Source organism: Myxine glutinosa, chromosome 6, assembly GCF_964187855.1.
Source record: "Myxine glutinosa chromosome 6, kmMyxGlut1.1, whole genome shotgun sequence".
In the NCBI taxonomy this organism is placed as follows: Eukaryota; Metazoa; Chordata; class Myxini; order Myxiniformes; family Myxinidae; genus Myxine; species Myxine glutinosa.
Genome location: NC_136266.1, coordinates 140,242,737 through 140,263,560, shown reverse-complemented (window position 1 = coordinate 140,263,560; position 20,824 = coordinate 140,242,737). Strand labels below are relative to the sequence as shown.

Sequence of the window (20,824 nt, the reverse complement as noted above, 5' to 3'; positions counted from 1 at the left end):
TGGATAGCCTTAATGCTGAACTAATAATCTCTTCTCTCACTTCTAAGGTCTGTTGTCATCCGATGTCTATCTGTGGCGTCTGCTCCCCTACCAGTCTCCTCTCTCACCTCAGGTGGCTTCATTGCCTCGGCGACTCTGCTCGATACAAGGCAGCCTGCAGAAATCATGGGACCAACCAATCTTTTTCTGCCCCCATCTTAGCTCCTCGTTCCCACTGTTTCCTTGACACTGGAACCCTTTTTTTTACCTGAGAATGTTGAAAAGGTCCTGAGTAGCCTCTACTCAACCTCTGCGATGGGTCCAGATGGCAGCAGCGTCTGTGTTGGCAACTCCTGCAGTGCTGCTCTCACCTCTGCTCTGTTTGCTCTCTTGAGATTGTCCTTCACCTCAGGACATGTGCAGTACCATCTGCTCAGAAGACAGCCAACATCACGCAGCAACTGCTTCCCTTTCCGCTTACCTGGACATTATCAGATAGATGTTGGTCTGACAAATTTAATGCTATTCAATTCAAGAAAATCTTACATTCATCTTTCCATTTCAGAATAGAAGGAATCATCATCATCATACTAAAATATATAATTCGGTGTATTTCTGGCTGCCTGTCCACAATACATTCAGTCGTTACTTGTCCAATCTCAACCAAACTTGACAGGAAGACCAAGGGTCACACAATGGAGGTTGTACCGGTTTCATTTGTTCCCCTCCCATGGGAGTTTTCCACCTTGGGCGATATCCATGTTGAGGTGTATAGATAGTTTACTGTGGCATTTTTCCAAGGCCACATCTTCAGTGCATTCAGAAAGTATTCAGACCCCTTCACTTTTTCACATTTTGTTATGTTGCAGCCTAATGCTGAAATCGTTTAAATTCATTTCTTCCCTCATCAATCTACACTCAATACCCCATAATGACAAAGAGAAAACAGGATTTTAGAAAGTTTTGCAGATTTATTAAAAAGAAAAACCTGAAATATCACATTGACATAAGTATTCAGACCCTTTGCTATGACACTTCAAATTTAGCTCAGGTGCCTCCCATTTCTCTTGATCATCTTTGAGATGTTTCTACACCTTGATTGGAGTCCACCTGTGGTAAATTCAATTGATTGGACATGATTTGGAAAGGCACACACCTGTCTCCATAAGGTCTCACAGCTGACAATGCATATCAGAGCAAAAACCAAGCCATGAGGTCGAAGGAACTGTCCGCAGAGCTCAGAGACAGGATTGTGTCGAGGCACAGATCTGGGGAAGCCTACAAAAAAAATTTCTGCTGCATTGAAGGTTCCCAAGAGCACAGTGGCCTCCATAATTCTTAAATGGAAGAAGTTTGGAGCAACCAGGACTCTTCCTAGAGCTGGTCGCCCGGCCAAACAGTTCAATCTTGGTTTCATCAGATCACGGAATCTGGTTTCTCACAGTCTGAGAGTCCTTTAGGTGCTTTTTTGCAAACTCCAAACGGGCTTTCATGTGTCTTTCACTGAGGAGAGGCTTCCGTCTGGCCACTCTGCCATAAAGCCCAGATCCTTGGGGTGTTGCAGTGATCGTTGTCCTTCTGGAAGTTTCTCCCATCTCCACACAGGATCTCTGGAGCTCAGCCAGTGACCATCGGGTTCTTGGTCACCTCTCTTACCAAGGCCCTTCTCCCCCGATTGCTCAGTTTGGCCGGGCGGCCAGCTCTTCCTGGTTGTTCCAAACTTCTTCCATTTAAGAATTATGGAGGCCACTGTGCTCTTGGGAACCTTCAATGCAGCAGAAATTTTTTTGAAGACTTCCCCAGATCTGTGCCTCGACACAATCCTGTCTCTGAGCTCTGCAGGCAGTTCCTTCGAATAGTTTCTGGTAAGCATAAGGCTGCAACATAACAAAATGTGAAAAAAGTGAAGGGGTCTGAATACTTTCTGAATGCACTGTAATATCAAAAGTAATAAAAAGAATAATGATAATAGCAGAATATATTTATTACAAAATAATATGAACACAAATAATATCCAGTCTCCCCAAAGGGTTTTTCTTCCTTGAACAAATGCCATGTTAAGGCAAATAGCTTATCATGGCGTTTTTCCAAGGTCGTTTGCAACAACAAAATTAATAACAACAAGTCAAGTGAATCCACTTGGATTCCGCCCAGGTTGGCCTTGGTTGGCCAGGTTGGCCAGGACCCAAATGACCCAGAGGACCCAAATGACCCAGAGGACCCAAATGACCCAGAGGACCCAAATGACCCAGAGGACCCAAATGACCCAGAGGACCCAAATGACCCAGACATCTCTGATGACTGGGTCCTCTGGGTCATTTGGGTCCTCTGGGTCATTTGGGTCCTCTGGGTCATTTGGGTCCTCTGGGTCATTTGGGTCCTCTGGGTCATTTGGGTCCTCTGGGTCATTTGGGTCATTTGGGTCATTTGGGTCCCCTGGGTCATTTGGGTCATTTGGGTCATTTGGGTCATTTGGGTCCTCTGGGTCATTTGGGTCCTCTGGGTCATTTGGGTCCTCTGGGTCATTTGGGTCCTCTGGGTCATTTGGGTCCTCTGGGTCCTCTGGGTCATTTGGGTCCTCTGGGTCCTCTGGGTCCTCTGGGTCATTTGGGTCCTCTGGGTCATTTGGGTCCTCTGGGTCCTCTGGGTCATTTGGGTCATTTGGGTCCTCTGGGTCATTTTGGGTCCTCTGGGTCATTTGGGTCCTCTGGGTCATTTGGGTCCTCTGGGTCCTCTGGGTCATTTGGGTCCTCTGGGTCCTCTGGGTCCTCTGGGTCATTTGGGTCATTTGGGTCCTCTGGGTCCTCTGGGTCCTCTGGGTCCTCTGGGTCATTTGGGTCCTCTGGGTCCTCTGGGTCCTCTGGGTCATTTGGGTCCTCTGGGTCATTTGGGTCCTCTGGGTCATTTGGGTCCTCTGGGTCATTTGGGTCCTCTGGGTCATTTGGGTCCTCTGGGTCATTTGGGTCCTCTGGGTCATTTGGGTCCTCTGGGTCATTTGGGTCCTCTGGGTCATTTGGGTCCTCTGGGTCATTTGGGTCCTCTGGGTCATTTGGGTCCTCTGGGTCATTTGGGTCCTCTGGGTCATTTGGGTCCTCTGGGTCATTTGGGTCCTTTGGGTCCTCTGGGTCATTTGGGTCCTCTGGGTCATTTGGGTCCTCTGGGTCATTTGGGTCATTTGGGTCCTCTGGGTCATTTGGGTCCTCTGGGTCATTTGGGTCCTCTGGGTCATTTGGGTCCTCTGGGTCATTTGGGTCCTCTGGGTCATTTGGGTCCTCTGGGTCATTTGGGTCCTCTGGGTCATTTGGGGCATTTGGGTCATTTGGGTCCTCTGGGTCATTTGGGTCCTCTGGGTCATTTGGGTCCTCTGGGTCATTTGGGTCCTCTGGGTCATTTGGGTCCTCTGGGTCATTTGGGTCATTTGGGTCCTCTGGGTCATTTGGGTCCTCTGGGTCATTTGGGTCCTCTGGGTCATTTGGGTCCTCTGGGTCATTTGGGTCCTCTGGGTCATTTGGGTCCTCTGGGTCATTTGGGTCCTCTGGGTCATTTGGGTCCTCTGGGTCATTTGGGTCCTCTGGGTCATTTGGGTCCTATATTCCTATCCTATAACTTATATATCCTATAACCTATCCTATATATATCCTATATCATATAACATATATCCTATATATCCTATAACATAACATATAACAAATATATCCTATATTATGTACTAGCGAGCGGCCGCGTACCAGCCAAAGGGGTAGCCCATGGTTAGCCTAAATATAGATTTGATGACGTCATGTTTACACATCTGAGCGACAGAAACTGTCTACACATCTGAGCGACAGAAACGTCTACACTGTTGGAGCTTCACTTTTGGAGAGACAGAAATTCCCAGGCAAACGCTATAACGCACCAGGTTTACAACCTGTGCGTTAATAACTAGAACGACACTCAGCAGAGAGCATACCTCCGACAAGTGAACAGTTTACGTTTTGTATCCCAGAGTAGACCAGAAAATCACAACACAGAATCACATTTAATCAAAATCATCCATCCATAACTTTTTTGAGATATCCTGCTTTGTATCGTTTTTGTCCCTAACTCCCAATGGTGAAGAATCACTTTAAAAATTATACTAGCCGGATCCTGATCCGAATCTTCACCAAAATTTAATCGATTCTTCCTTGTCACACACCAAACCTGTCCACCAAGTTTCGTCCGAATCCGTCCACAACGTTTTGAGATATCCTGCTATATTTTGTTTTTAACCTTATCGCTCAATAGTGAAGAATAAACATACGCTACATCTCTGCCAAGTTTCGTCCGAATCCGTCCACAACTTTTTGAGATATCCTGCTATGTATCGTTTTTGGCCCTATCTCCCAATGGTGAAGAATCACTTAAATAATTATATTAGCCGGATCCGAATCCGGATCTTCACCAAAATCTAATGATTTCGTCCTTGTCACATACGCTACATCTTTGCCAAATTTCGTCTGAATCCGTCCACAACTTTTTGAGATATCCTGCTATGTATCGTTTTTGGCCCTATCTCCCAATGGTGAAGAATCACTTAAATAATTATATTAGCCGGATCCGAATCCGGATCTTCACCAAAATCTAATGATTTCGTCCTTGTCACATACGCTACATCTTTGCCAAATTTCGTCCGAATCCGTCCACAACTTTTTGAGATATCCTGCTATGTATCGTTTTTGGCCCTATCTCCCAATGGTGAAGAATCACTTAAATAATTATATTAGCCGGATCCGAATCCGGATCTTCACCAAAATCTAATGATTTCGTCCTTGTCACATACGCTACATCTTTGCCAAATTTCGTCTGAATCCGTCCACAACTTTTTGAGATATTTGTTCACAAACAAACAAACAAACACAAGATCTGCCAGCAACCCTCTTCGGGTGGAATTGCCAAAATCAAGATCCCTCTGCTCACCTTCACTCTTTCATTCCTCTTTACTTCCACCTATGGAACAAACTCCCCCACTCTCTTCAATCCCATTCCTCCCTCCAGGTCTTTAGAACAGCTGTTCACCACTTATCTTCCCCCATCCAAAACCTTGATCTTTTCTACCCCTGTTAATGCAAATCCTGGAAGTTATAGCAGTGTCCATGTGTTTTATACCTCGTCCACCCCCTCCACCCCCTCCACCCCCCTTCCCATGCCTCCTTCCCCCAAGCCCTCTCCCTCCCACAGATCTCCCGATGTCCCTGTTCTCTGCTGTTGTTCTTGTGTGCTTCCCTCTCTCTCCCCATCTTGTCTCCCGCTCCCTTTATTGTATGTTTTGTGTGTCCATTTTTTTTTGTGATTGATGTTAGCTCTTACACGAGCCTCGATCTTGTATACAAAAAAAACCAAAAACCATACAGACAGACAGGGGTAAAAACATTACCTCCATCCACCTTTGGTGGTGGAGGTAATGATAACGGCATAATAATATTAATGATAATAATATTAGCACGCTGCCTTTTGTCCGTCAAGTGAAGAAGAAGCACGACCTTAAGCATTTCATCTTCGGAGGACATTTTTTCTGTTCAAAAGCAAAAACGATAATTATAATAGCCTCATAATATCAACGTTATTACAAAAGAATAAATAGAAAACATCTGAAAATGCAAAGCCCGTCCGGTTCCATTTGTACTTAGATGTCTTTTCTTCTTCCGTTTGCTAAACATGAAGAAACAGTTTAGAAAAATATACAAAATGAAAATTAACGATTGGATACAGCCTTGACCTTTGAGCTTTTCATTGGTGAATTTTATGAAATCTCGAGCTAATTTTTTTCCAGCTTCTAGTGTTTGATTGGTGAACAAATTCAGTGACCTAATATGTCAAATCTTAAAATTTCTTTTAATTTTTCATTAAAATTTCTTAAAATTGCATTAACATTTATGTTTTATGTGACGTTGACCTTTTGACCTGTTGACCAAATTATTAACTTGCCCTCTCCATATTTTCATAATAAAGCTTTGTTGAAAATCTGATGACAAAACTCAATGGTAAATTTAAATTTCAGGTGAATTGGATGAAAATTGACGATTTTAGGTGACGCTGACTGACCGCTGACTTTTGACTTTTGACAACGTTATTAATTTGCCTTCTCCATAATTATTATCACTAGGGCATGCCCGTACTATATATATATGTAAAATTATATCCCCCCCCTCTATTTACATGAAATGGTTTGGTCCATTCGCAAAGGCAAAGCGAACGGCTTGCGAGTACGGTGACAATCCCCCCTCTATTTACATGAAATGGTTTGGTCCAAAGCGAACGGCTTGCGAGTACGGTGACAATCCCCCCCCTCTATTTACATGAAATGGTTTGGTCCAAAGCGAACGGCTTGCGGAGTTTGGTAAAGAAATCGCCATAGCTCGGTAACTACTTCTCCGATTAATATGAAACCTTGAAAAGGCACATCCTCGGGTCCCCAGCAATATACCTGGCAAGTTTAAAGTATATCGGACCCGTGGTTGTCGAGAAACAGCGGTCACAGACAAACATACAAACATACAAACATACACACAGAGATTACTGGAATTATAGATAGACTAGGGCATGCCCGTACTATATATATATATATCTAAAATTATATCCCCCCCCTCTATTTACATGAAATGGTTTGGTCCAAAGCGAACGGCTTGCGAGTACGGTGACAATCCCCCCCCTCTATTTACATGAAATGGTTTGGTCCAAAGCGAACGGCTTGCGGAGTTTGGTAAAGAAATCGCCATAGCGTGCACAAACGCGCAGGAAAGCGAAAGAATCGCAAATTAGTTTTAATTAGTTTTAAAACATAGTTTAACGCCAACATAGTTTGCCAACGTGAAATAAATGAATACGCTCTCAAATGTGCCGTCCGAGGCAGAGTCTGTTCGGCACGTTCGGCACACGTGATAGCTCGCTGCTCTCTGATTGGTTGAATCGTTTTTTGGACATAGCTCGGTAACTACTTGTCCGATTAATATGAAACCTTGAAAAGGCACATCCTCGGGTCCCCAGCAATATACCTGGCAAGTTTAAAGTATATCGGACCCGTGGTTGTCGAGAAACAGCGGTCACAGACATACATACATACATACATACATACATACACACAGAGATTACTGGAATTATAGATAGACTAGGGCATGCCCGTACTATATATATATCTAAAATTATATCCCCCCCCCTCTATTTACATGAAATGGTTTGGTCCAAAGCGAACGGCTTGCGAGTACGGTGACAATCCCCCCCCTCTATTTACATGAAATGGTTTGGTCCAAAGCGAACGGCTTGCGAGTACGGTGACAACCCCCCCCCTCTATTTACATGAAATGGTTTGGTCCAAAGCGAAAGGCTTGCGAGTACGGTGACAATCCCCCCCCTCTATTTACATGAAATGGTTTGGTCCAAAGCGAACGGCTTGCGGAGTTTGGTAAAGAAATCGGCATAGCTCGGTAACTACTTGTCCGATTAATATGAAACCTTGAAAAGGCACATCCTCAGGTCCCCAGCAATATACCTGGCAAGTTTCAAGTATATCGGACCCGTGGTTGTCGAGAAACAGCGGTCACAGACAAACATACAAACATACAAACATACAAACATACAAACATACACACAGAGATTACTGGAATTATAGATAGATAACTAGCGTGACTCGGCGTGCTCCATGCGCCTCACCACACGTCGTTTCAGAGGGATAGGCATCTTTGACCATTTTCGTGTCTTTTGGGTCTTCATGGTCTTTTGGGTCTTCAGGGCCAGTTGGGTCTTCAGGTTCTATTGGATCCTCTCGGCCTTTAAGGGTATTTTGTGCCTTTGTGGTGTTTTGGGTCTTCGGGGTCTTTTGGTTCCTCTGGGTCTTTAAGGGCCTTTGCGGTATTTTGGTTCTTCGGGGTATTTAAGGGTCTTCAGGGCGTTATACATCTTTGGGGTCTTTGGGGTATTTTGGGTCTTCGGTGTCTTCAGGGGCTTTTGGGTATTTTTGTTCCTCTGGGTCTTTAAGGGTCTTTGGGGGTAATTTGGTTATTCCGGTTATTTAAGGGTCTTTAAGGGTCCTCAGGGTGTTTTGGGTCTTCAGGGTATTTTCGATCATCTGGGCCTTTAAGGGTATTTAGGGGCTTTGGGGTGTTTTGTGTCTTTGGGGTCTTCAGAGTCTTCAGGGTCTTTAAGGGTTATTGTGGTCTTCAGGGTGTTGTGGATCTTCAGGGTGTTTTGGGTCTTCAGGGTCTTCTGGGTCTTCATGGTGTTTTGGGTTTTCGGGGTGTTTTGGGTCTTTTGGGACTTCAGGGTGTTTTTGGCCTTCGGGGTATTTTGGGTCTTCGGGGCTATTTGGATCCTCAGGGCCTTTAAAAGTATTTTAGGTCTTTGGGGTGTTTTGGGTCTTCAAGGTCTTTTGGGTATTTGGGGTATTTTGGTTCTTCAAGGGTATTTTGGGTCTTCAGGGGTCTTGGTGGTCTTAAGGGGTCGTCAAAGGTCTGAGGGGTCTCAGCAGACCAAACATAATTAAGAGTTCATGGACTGTGTTTTGGGTGTTACTTTTTTTTTAAAGAAGAAGAAGAAGACGTTTTGGTCGCATATAAATACTGTATAAGCATATACGTTTGCTCTATTATAATAAAGATAAAGCTTTGGTGAAAATTTGATGACATTAGCTCAAATGGTAAAAAAAAGTTGTGGCATGGACAGACAGACACAGACACACACACAGAAGTGATTACAAAACCCCATCTCCTGCTGTGCACTAGAACGGTACTAGGTAGAGAGCATACCTCCGTCAGGCTGAACAGTTTACATTTTTTAAATCTCACTGATAGGCCAGATCTGGAACCAGACCTGAACCAAAATCTAATCGGCTTGTTCTTGCCACTAACCCAACGCATCCATCAAGTTGTCATAAACTGTCAACAACTTTGAAATATCATGCTATATATCACTTTTGGCTCTATCACTCAATGGAGAAGAATCACTTAAAATTTTCTAAAAAAATTATCTTATCCAGATCTTCACTAACATTGAATAAATTTGTCCTTGTCAAACATCCAGCCTGTCTACCAGGTTTCAGTCGAATCCGTCTATAACTTTCTGAGACATCCTGCTCACAGACAAGAAAAAACAAGATGTCATGCGGAACACGATACTTGCAAAATCCACCCCTCCCCTCCAAAAAGGTTGCCATTGATCCATTAAATTGTCCATTTCATCAACATTAAAATTGACGATCTTGATTCAAAGCTTGGGTCAATAAGATGAAAGGTGATGATTTTTCAGATGAAAAATTATGATTTTGGAAGTTTGACCTTGAGTTGACCTTTGACCTAAAAAATTAGTTGGTTTCCCTATTTAGTGACAACATGCAAATGATGTTCAATTTACAGGTCAATTGGATGAAAAAATGGTGATTTTAAAAATTTGACCTCCAGATGACCTTTAACCTTTGACCTCAAAATCAATAGGCTTATCAATTGGGACGACCTCTACAACTTGGTGAAGTTTCATGACGATCGGTTTAGAATTGTGACCTGTAGGAGAGTGACAGACAGACAAACAGACAAACAGACAGAATAACAAACTCAACCGACCAATATACTTCAAAAAAATTTCGATCTTGCAAGTAACAAACAACAAAGATGCGTGCATAGCACAATACTTGCGAAATCCAAATAAACAATAGTTACCATGGAAACAGGAATTGTGTAGTTTGTAAAATTTGACCGATCAAGTGTTTTACATGATGGAATGTTGTGCATACCAAGTTTGGTTGATACATTTTGTAATTGCTTCACAAAATAAGTGTTTTTAATAAGTGTGTTTACATGTTTTGGATGGCATTGACCTTTGACCGATTTTGACCAGATTTTATACACATACACTACACATGCGTACAAATAAAGTGCGTAACTTTCACTTTGATATCTTGAAAAATTCCCGAGGTTTGACAATAATAAAATCACCAAAATATCCCATTCGATTAAAATGGGGTGAAATTGTCATGCCACGTGGGACTTTTCTGTTTGCCACGTGGGACGTTCTCTATTCCATATGGGACTTTTCTGTTTGCCACGTGGGACGTTCTCTATTCCATATGGGACTTTTCTGTTTGCCACGTGGGACGTTCTCTATTCCATATGGGACTTTTCCCGATGCCTCTAACCAAGATTAGCTGAACCACCTGAAAGAAAGAAAGAGAAATTTAATTACTTAATTCGATTTTGCACCCTCTTTGCTTGTTACTCAAATGTGGGGGGGGCACTTTGATTTTGACTGGTGAACCTCAAATGTGATTTCAGAAGGTACTCAGACAAAAGGTCTAACATGATCTTAGGGTCCACTAAAGTGTCTTAGGGTCATAAAGGGTCTTAAGAATCCTAGGGATCTTAAAGGGACGTTTGGATAGCTGTTCTCCCCTATGGGCCGGTGCTCCTGCCTCACACCTAGCTCGGCTTCACGCTGTTGAAACCAAAGCTTTCAGAATTATTGGAATCTCCCGCGATGAAGCTATCTCTGAGGGCCTTTCACTCACTCACCGCAGGCAGGTAGGTGGTCTTTCTGTCTTCTACCGACTCCTCTCCGGCCTTGCACCCCCAGCTCTCTCTGTGCTCTGTCCCCCAAATATTCCTACAGGTCGCACAAGATCTGCCAGCAACCCCCTGATGGTTAAACTGCCGAAATCTCGGCTCTCTGCTCACCTTCACTCTTTCATTCCTCTTTTCTCCCGCCTCTGGAACAAACTCCCTCACTCCCTTCAATCCCACTCCTCCCTCCAGGTCTTTAAAACAGCTGTTCACCACCATCTCTTATCTTCCCCCATCCAAAACCTTGATCTTTTCTACCCCCGCTAATTCACCCCAGATCCACCTTGTTTGAAATTCCAACTTCTTTCCTGGAAGTCCTGGCAGTGTCCATATGTTTTATACCTCTCCCACCGCCCCCTTCCCATGCCCCCCCCCCCCCCAAAGCCCTCGCCCTCTCTCAGATCTCTCGATGTCTCCATGTCTCTCGGTCCCTGCTCTCAAATGTTGTGTTTGTGTCATTCCCCCTCTCTCCCCATCTTGTCTACCGCTCCCGATGTTATATGTTTTATGTGTCGGTTTGTCTTTCTGTGTGATTAATGTTCGCTCTTTCACGAGCCTCGACCTTGTATACAAAAAAAAAAAAAAAAAAAAATGGCCAAAGGGGTCTAAATGGCCTAAGGGGTCCAAAGGTCCTATGGGGTCATGAAGGTCTCCATGGTCTTAGGGCTTATAAGGGTCTTAAATGGTCTTCGGGGTCTTAAGGGATCTAAAGGCCTTTCAGGGTCTTAGGTGTCTTGAGGGCCTTAGGGTTCAGGTCTAATAAAAGGTCTTCAGGTTCTAATGAATGTAAAATGTTTAAAAGGCCGAAGTGGTCTAAAATGTACAAGGGCTCGAAAGGTCTACATATCTAAAAGGTATGTTCCAATAATTTGTAATTAATAAAGGTAATTCATAGACGTACTCACAGTCCAACTCGCGTTGAAACAGTATGTAATTAATAGACATACTAACAGGGGTCGATCAAGACTTCACCTCGATGAGGGTTCACCATCTACCCATGTTTCTCAGTTTTATATACAGTATGAATTGTGATCTTGAACTTTGACCTATTGACCTCAAAACCAATAGGCTTCTGGCTTGTCACTACCTCTACCAGGTGCTGACGTTTCGTGAAGATCGGAGTAAAATTTTGACCTGTAGGCGATTGACATACCAACAGACAGACAGACAGACAAACAGAGATTATCTTTGATTCACAAGTAACAAACAGACAAACTGACCAGGGTGAAAAATAACCTCTGTCCACCTTTTGGTGACGGAGCTGACAACAGAAAGAGAAGTGGGAAATGCCAACAGCAGGGACGACGGAGAAAATAGACGGAGACGGACAAACAAGGGATGCAGGTAACGATGTGGGGTCGGTGCAAGACTAGAAAGGAGACTTACGAAGACAGAGACCACCGAATCGTCTGCGCTTGGAAAGTGATAGGCCCATAGCTAAATCGCGAGAGATTCCAATGATCTTGAAGGCCTTAGTTTCCATGGCATCAAGCTGAGCAAGATGTAAGGCAGGAGCCTCAGCCCAAAGGGGAGAGCAGTACTCCTTCAAGTTGTGGATGAAAGTCCTGTAGGTGGACAGGAGCTTGTGTGCCAAGGAAGGACTTTGTACGACGGAGGACGCTCAGTCGGCTACTGGCTTTGGATAGGCCAACGTTGAAATGTGCCCAAGAGACCATGGCTGAGAGTTTGAGTGACAGAACTTTTTTTTGGATGGTTACATTGTTCACTGATGGTCTCGCATCATTCTTTCTTTACCCCCAGATCTGCATTGGCCTTTACTCAGAGAAATGGCAAGACAAGACCGAGGAAGCTAACGTCTCAAAATTGCAAGCCCCCGATATCTACAAGGGGACATCACCCATCATCCGTCGTCGTTCGACGAGTTCAGTGACTCCTTTATAGGTCTACAGGTGTTTAATTTCCAGAGGTCTAGGTAGATAATATTCTCAATGCATTTGCCTACCACAACTTTTTTTTTGAAATTTATGGTGTATCACACATGGAACAATCACAAATTTTTCCAAAATGTACAATACGCATTATTTTTATTTTTGCTTGCTCTGACAACATTCCTGAAGATTTCCCTAATATAAGGAATTGGACGGATTTCAACAGATACTGGCACAAATATGTTAAACTCTTCTCCTACCTAATTGGAAAAAATTCACTTGTGCAGTTCCTGCTATTTTCACTTCCACATGCACATCATTTTAAACAACTGATTTGCTACTTTACACCTTATCAATTTCCTTTTCGGTTTACATTTTAGACTACCATTTACCTGTATCTTTCCATTTTCTGATTTTGAAAGGTGAAGGGTTTTATAATAGTAAGGGAAACATATGAAAATCTGTTAACTAAATTGTTACCAAAAAATTTCTTCACCAATATGTTTGTAAAGGTGTGTAATAACATGTGTTAAAATGTTGAAGGTCAACTCCCGTGGGAAACCCAGAAAAAAAGCTGTTGAATTCGGGTACCGAAAAATTATTTTCGAGAATTTTTATTTTTTTATCGGCCCTTAAGTAACTTATGAGGGGTCAAATAAGGGTTTTTCATGATTCTGAGTTGATTGTTAACATTTATATTTCACCACAGACACTCCTTTGTGGAAAAATAATTTCTAAATATATCTCATTTTCTACTTTGCAGGACATGGAGTCTAGCAATATGGATGAAGACGTTACTCCACCTGTGCTCAATTGCTTCATCTGTGCACGCTCAGATACACCAGCTGAAAGGCTCATACAGGCAACTCCAAAGGGATACTCAACTTTATTGAAACAAGCAGAAACTGTCGAAAATGTTACTGTTGTGGAACGTATGAAGGAGGCTCAAAAGGAAGGAAAACTGAGGTACCACCAGAAGTGTAAAAATGATCTGTACAACAACTTTGTTGCAACCACCAAGAAGTCAGCTCAAGCATCAAAGGCAGAGAAAGAGTCATCAAAGTTGAAGAGAAGACGCACTACTTGTGAGTTCAGTTCATCAACTGGCTGCAGTTCTAGAAGATCACAGTCAGTTGACCTCCTGTATAAGGATGTATGCATTCTTTGCAACCAACCAGCCCAGCTCTACAAAAATAATCCAGCACAAGCTAGAAAGAAATACAGAGTGCCAGATAATTTGACTGCAGATACACTGAAGGCAAGCTTGCTGAAGACAGCACGGAGTCGCGGGGATGACTGGGGCACTGAAGTCACTGGACGCCTGGAAGGGACCAACGACTTGGTAGCAGAAGAAACACTGTACCATTTGCGATGCAAACTTATGTTTGCGAGAGGTGACAGTTTGTCCAAGACTGATGAGGAAGGAAAAAGGAAGACAGGACAGAGGAGTATTGATGAGGAGCGAGAGGCAGTTTTTATTGAATTCTGCGAATGGTTAGACTCAGAATTAGAGCATGGGGTAATGAACATGGACCAAGTCCATGAAAAGCTGCAGGAGTTTGATCAGTCACCAGAGAAGAGCCTTTCTTATTCAAAGCATTGGCTAAAGATAAAACTTCTAGAGAAATACGAAGACACCTTGTATTTCACAACACAGGAAAGAAGGGCAGATGTACTCTGTCTCAAAGATGGCACCGACAATATTCTGCGAGCCCATCATGCTAATCTTGACCATGGAGATGAGACGACTCAGATCATAAAGACGGCACTCAAGTTCATATCCAATGATATTGCCTTGATTGATTTAGGTCCAAAGTCATACCCCACCACACACAGTATGACTGACATCGATAGTCAGCTGACACTTGTTCCTGCAAGCCTTCAGATGTTCTTGAGACCGATTGTCAAGACAGACGAAAGAGTTGCCGTTTGGGGGCAGAATTTTATTAAGGCCTGTCGACCTCGGTCTGGAGTATTGCCACACCAAATGGGGCTTGCCATACAACTTGATCATAGATTTGGGTCAAAATGGATGCTCAACAAGTTCCACCGGCTGGGATACACTGAGTCTTACACGGAGACACAAAACTACAAATACTGCTTCCTTAATAGAAGGAGTGGAGATGATGTTCCAGATACTTCTGGCACTCGACACCATTGTGGAGGAAACCGATGAACAGATCAATGATGAGGTTGCGGTTGATGCTGCGCTTGAGGATCAATCAGTGATGACAGCCAAAGTGCCAGCCAGTGAAAGTGAATTGTCAAGTAATGATCAGGTGGTCTTTATGGAGGTTGGGGAAACAAACAATGCAGTCACTCAGTTTGTTGGAGGCAATATAGATTTAAACATTGTCTCTATTCACGGAAACACTCCCTTTCACTCAATGGGTTGGATCGAAGTCACCTCTCCGGCACCACCTTTGCCAGATCCACAGACAACAGCAGCTTTCCCCCGGGTGAAGTTGAAGGCACTCGACAAAGCTAAGATCCTGAGAGGAACTGAAGTAAAGATTATTCCATTTACGAACAGGAAACAGATAGGAATGAACGCGATCATGTTTCTCCCCCTCGCTGAGCTTTCCTCCTCCCTGGCTCATGATCAGCCACTCCTCACTCCAGGTGACACACTCTGGGCAGCGGGGTGGGTGATCAAAGCCAACGATCCTGAGTTCCCACACTCCAACTGGAATGGCTGGATGAAGAGAATCCATGCTAATGATGCAAAGCAGAGCACACAGATCGAGTTCCTCCCAGTTATTGAAGGAGACCCTAATGACCTCAACACCATCTTCACCACTCTGAAAGAGTGCATACGGCACGCTGGGGTCGCTATAGTGACCTTTGATCTTCCGATTTGGCTGAAGGCTGTGAATATAATAAAGCAGGCAAATCTACCCGTCATTCCAAGGTTGGGTGGTTTTCACCTGCTGAAGTCTTATCTTGGATCAATGGGTAACATCATGGAAGATTCTGGACTACTAGATGTGATCCAGTGTGCATGGGTATGAGCCAGTTCCAACACTGGACCCCACGGCTCCTGAGGAGCTATTGCAGTTCACGAGCTGTAATTGTCATGGAGATTGCAGCAACCGGCGATGCAGCTGCAAGAAGAATGGGGTCACGTGCATCTCGGCCTGTGGAGTCTGTAATGGCATTACATGCAGAAACTGCAGTCATGATGTTGTTGAGTCTGAAGAAGACATAGACAATGACTGTTGAAACTTCTGACATTGTGAATGAGAAATAACTCTTGAGTATTATATATGTATGTGAAATAAAAGCTACTTTGTGTGTAAATGTAAAAGTGAAAATATAAATGTTAACAATCAACTCAGAATAATGAAAAACCCTTATTTGACCCCTCATAAGTTACTTAAGGGCCGATTAAAAAAAATAAAAATTCTCGAAAATAATTTTTCGGTACCCGAATTCAACAGCTTTTTTTCTGGGTTTCCCACGGGAGTTGAACTTCAACATTTTAACACATGTTATTACACACCTTTACAAACATATTGGTGAAGAAATTTTTTGGTAACAATTTAGTTAACAGATTTGTGAAATATCTCATAAAATGCCCTTACTATAAAGGAGTTTTCTTCATTGCATTCATGGTAATTCACTTTTTGGCCATTACAAGCACTTCATGTTCAAAGTGATCGATTTAAATATAATAAACCAGAGGTGTGATCAGAGCTCAAATAATGCATCAATTACAACATAGTAATCAAATCGACAACTTTTAGGAAATATAAAAATTTAATTGTTGGCAATATATATACACAAAGAATTAAGTTAAGCACCCCCCCGTTTTTTTACAACCTCGCACATTACAAGTTTGTTGTCGTCAAAACAGTGTAATATACCCATGATATTGCTATATTTTCTGGAGAAGTGATATTATGGTCACATAAAAACATAACAATCATGCCGTTTTCAATATTTTATTCTGAATAATTTAAGGTGAAATTTTTTGGGAATTTTAGGCATATTTTCACCTCAATTTAAGTATGGAGCTATAGGTCCATCACGGACAGTGTGGATGACGTTTATGTTTTCTAACGTACAGTCATTGTTCTGAGAAGACCTCTAGCGATCTTTGCGTCAATAACGTGTGTAGGACCCACGTGATCGGATCACTGACTCAACCCTACGTCTCATAGACCCTGTAAGCCGTCGTATGCGTTGCTGTGGCAGGTTGTTCCATTCCCGATGTAATGCACGTTCCAATTCATCCAGATTGGCTATTGGAGGGACCATCTTCGCAATTTGTCGTCCCAACATGTCCCAAACGTGCTCGAGGGGGTTCAGGTCAGGACTGTACGCAGGCCAGGGGATGGTTGTCACAGCACCTTGCTCCATCCGATCACGTGGGTCCTACACACGTTATTGACGCAAAGATCGCTAGAGGTCTTCTCAGAACAATGACTGTACGTTAGAAAACATAAACGTCATCCACACTGTCCATGATGGACCTATAGCTCCATACTTAAATTGAGGTGAAAATATGCCTAAAATTCCCAAAAAATTTCACCTTAAATTATTCAGAATAAAATATTGAAAACGGCATGATTGTTATGTTTTTATGTGACCATAATATCACTTCTCCAGAAAATATAGCAATATCATGGGTATATTACACTGTTTTGACGACAACAAACTTGTAATGTGCGAGGTTGTAAAAAAACGGGGGGGTGCTTAACTTAATTCTTTGTGTATATATTGAATGATCGTTTTAAGGCCATTTTCCCCGCTAGAGCGGGGGTTAGCCTTGCGGGCCCCATGACAATCATGGTTCCCTGTTTGAGGCAATGTTTTTATGGCCGGATGCCCTTCCTGACGCCAACCCTTGGTCGCCTCTTACGATGCGCAGGGATACGGTGTACCTATTCTAAACCGGGATACACACCGGGATTGGCAATGTTGGCAATGATCGTTGATAATAATAGGAATGTTTTCCCTTAAGATTGTAATAAAATCACATAATAAAAAGCTTCAAAAACTTCTCGGTAAGAAAGTCTTCGTTAATTTACTGTTGCAATTTACTGTTTTCTAAAACAAGTGAGGATACATCATCCCCCCAATCCATGTAGTCCCAAATTCCGAACCATCGCACCAGCCGAGGGGTAATGCGGTGTGAGGCGGGGGAGCCGGCCCAGAGTGGAGGGCAGTACTCCACTAAGCTGCGGACGAATGCCTTGTAAGTGGAAATGAGTTCAAATGTGCCAAGGAAGGAATTTCTACGATGAAGGATGCCTAGTCGGTGCCCGAACACCAACGTGCCGTCAGGTGACAAGACAGGTTGTCCTTCGTTGTGACTGACACACATGCACACACACACACACGCACGCACGCACGCACGCACGCACGCACGCACGCACACACACACACACACACACACACACACACACACACACACACACACACACACACACACTCTCCTTTTAGCAATATATGCAAAAATCGAGTAAAATTTCTCTTGTAGCCCCAGAAGCAAACAAATAATATATTTATAACAGTCCTCACAGCTTCCACCATGATTAGTAGTAAATACACTACATGACCAACAGTATGCGGACACCCCTTCTAATTGGTGGATTCGGCTGTTTCAGCCACACCCATTGCTGGCAGGTATATATAATCAAGCACACAGCCATGCAATCCTATAGACAAACATTGGCAGTAGAATGGGCCGTACTGAAGAGCTCAGTGACTTTCAATGTGGCACCGTCATAGGATGCCACCTTTTCAACAAGTCAGTTCGTCAAATTTCTGCCCTGCTAGAGCTGCGCTGGTTAACTGTAAGTGCTGTTATTGTGAAGTGGAAACGTCTAGGAGCAACAATAGCTCAGCCGTTAAGTGGTAGGCCACACAAGCTCACAGAACGGCACCTGAGTGCTGAAGCAGGTAAAAATCGTCTGTCCTCAGTTGCAACACTCACAACAGAGTTCCAAACTTCCTCTGGAAGCAACATCAGCACAACAACTGTTCGTCGGGAGCCTCATGAAATGGGTTCCCGTGGCCAAGCATCCGAAATGATGATTATTGATGGCCAGGAAACAAACCTAAGATCACCATGCGCAATGCCAAGCGTCGGCTGGTGTGGTGTAAAGCTCGCTGCCATTGGACTCTAGAGCAATGGAAACGCGTTCTCTGGAGTGATAAATCACTTCTTCACCATGTGGCAGTCCGACGGACGAAACTGGGTTTGGTGGATGCCAGGAGAACACTACCTGCCCGAATGCATAGTGCCAACTGTTAAGTTTGGTGGAGGAGGAATAATGGTCTCGGGCTGTTTTTCATTGTTTGGGCTCGGTCCCTTAGTTCCTGTGAAGGGAAATATCAATGCTACAGCATACAATGACATTCTAGATTATTGTGTGCTTCCAACTTTGTGGCAGCAATTTGGGGAATGCCCTTTCCTGTTTCAGCATGACAATGCCCCCGTGCAAAAAGCGAAGTCCATACAGAAATGGTTTGTCGATATCAGTGTGGAAGAACTTGACTGGCCTGCACAGAGCCCTGACCTCAACCCCATTGAACACCTTTGGGATGAATTAGAATGCCGACTACGAGCCAGGCCTAATCGCCCAACATCAGTGCCCGGTCTCACTAATGCTCTTGTGGCTGAATGGAAGCAAATCCCCGCAGCACTGTTCCAACTAATGGAAAGCCTTCCTAGAAGAGTGGAGGCTGTTATAGCAGCAAAGAAAGAAGTGGGAAATGCCAACAGCAGGGTCGACGGAGATTATAGTCCGGGGGTGGGGGGGGGGAACTCCATATTAATGTCCATGATTTTGGAATGAGATATTCGATGTTCGTGTCTCAGTACACTTTTGGTCATGTCGTGTATTTTCATTTTAAATTTACCCTGTACATTCTCAAGCCCCCGATATGTAATTTCCACCGCTGTTCAGAAGCACCCAAACCAGGTGCAGTGTCTTTCTCAGGGAAGTCTACCTGATACATCCAGATTCCATGTAAATATAGCATGCACAACCTTTTTCTATTTTAATGTCATGGAGACGTCATGTACCGATGAGTTGGTTACCGTTACTTGGTAATGACGCACAGCATCGTCTTTCAAATTGCAGATGTCCATTAAATAAATCAAGTCTGCCATGTTGACATGAGGCACTCCGACAAGGTCCAAAGTCCTTTCACTTGTAGTGATCTGTCGTGGCATGTGTAGCACGTGCCCGTCCATTCAGGCCTTGCACAGGCCCACATGGTTGGGAGTTTGCAGTACAGGTAGCTGCCTGTTCGACGGGCTGTGAAAGTTCTCCAACTCTTTCGTTGCGCCGAGGCACAGCCCTTTCTTTCCAAATATTCTCAGCTTCTTTTGGAGGCCTTGTGAGCCATTTTAGGTAACAATCCTTATCTCACAAACACGTTACACTTGATGGTGCCCTGAATCAACCTATTCTTATCACACATGCAACCCGTGTTTTAACTCTGAGAAATCCCATCCCACACACCTTTTGTAGGGGGTTTCTGCACACGTGCAAGCATTCTGGTGGAGGATTATGTCATTTTGAAAGTCGCTATGCTGTTGTCCAATTCCCTAAGCGAGCACGACACTGAATTTAATGACTATCAGCAGTCTTGAGATTTCGTCTCCAGCCACAAGTGAATTGCAATGACAAATCTCAATTTTCCTATCAACCAGGCAAATCCATTGACGACGTACACCTGTGCCTGATGAACGCTGTCCAACACATCCTGAATGCTGAATGTCAACTCATCTATCTTTTTATGGATCAGTGATCAGAATCTGATGATTTTTCACTTTGGGGTCTAAAGGGCATTAGGAAATGAAAAAATAAAATAAAAACCTCAGATATACCTGGTTATGATCAACAACAAAAAAAAACCTCAGTTATACCTTGTCACGATCAACAATGTTGATATTGAGAGTGTTCTCTCCTACAAGTATTTATACATAATTGGTTCACGTGTTATCAAGTGACCACTATATTTGTCAAGTGTGTGCTTCTGTCTGTGTGTGTGTGTGTGTGTGTGTGTGTGTGTGTGTGTGTGTGTGTGTGTGTGTGTGTGTGTGTGTGTGTGTGTGTGTGTCTGTCTGTCTGCAGCATAACTACCCGATGATATCATCCGATCTTGATGAAACTTGGGTGGGAGGTTGATATCATGATCTAGTTGTGTCCTGCCTAGAGTGGGCGCCCATTGTGGGCGGAGCCACGCCCTAAAAAGATGTCTTTTTAGGGGGTAATCGATTTCAAGCTGCATCTTATCCGAGGGGTTTGGTGCAATCTGACAGGGGTTTCGATATTTGGTTCGGCCAATGTCATGTGTCTAGCCCCACGGAGCTCGATTTTTCATTTAAAAAATTTATTTATTTATTTTCATTTCATTTTTCACCGAATTTTCGGT

At 43.6% G+C, this 20,824-nt stretch overlaps 1 protein-coding gene across 1 annotated transcript in view; it reads left to right on the top strand.

Moving 5' to 3' along the window:
* LOC137430366 (uncharacterized) overlaps window positions 1-16,129 on the top strand; it is a 30,080-nt gene extending 13,951 nt beyond the window's left edge. The window contains exon 8 of the mRNA XM_068121187.2: window positions 12,303-16,129. Coding sequence (XP_067977288.2) covers window positions 12,303-12,443 — 141 coding nt within the window. The 3' untranslated portion in view covers window positions 12,444-16,129. The remainder of the gene's footprint in view (window positions 1-12,302) is intronic.
* The last annotated feature ends 4,695 nt before the right edge of the window (window positions 16,130-20,824 follow it).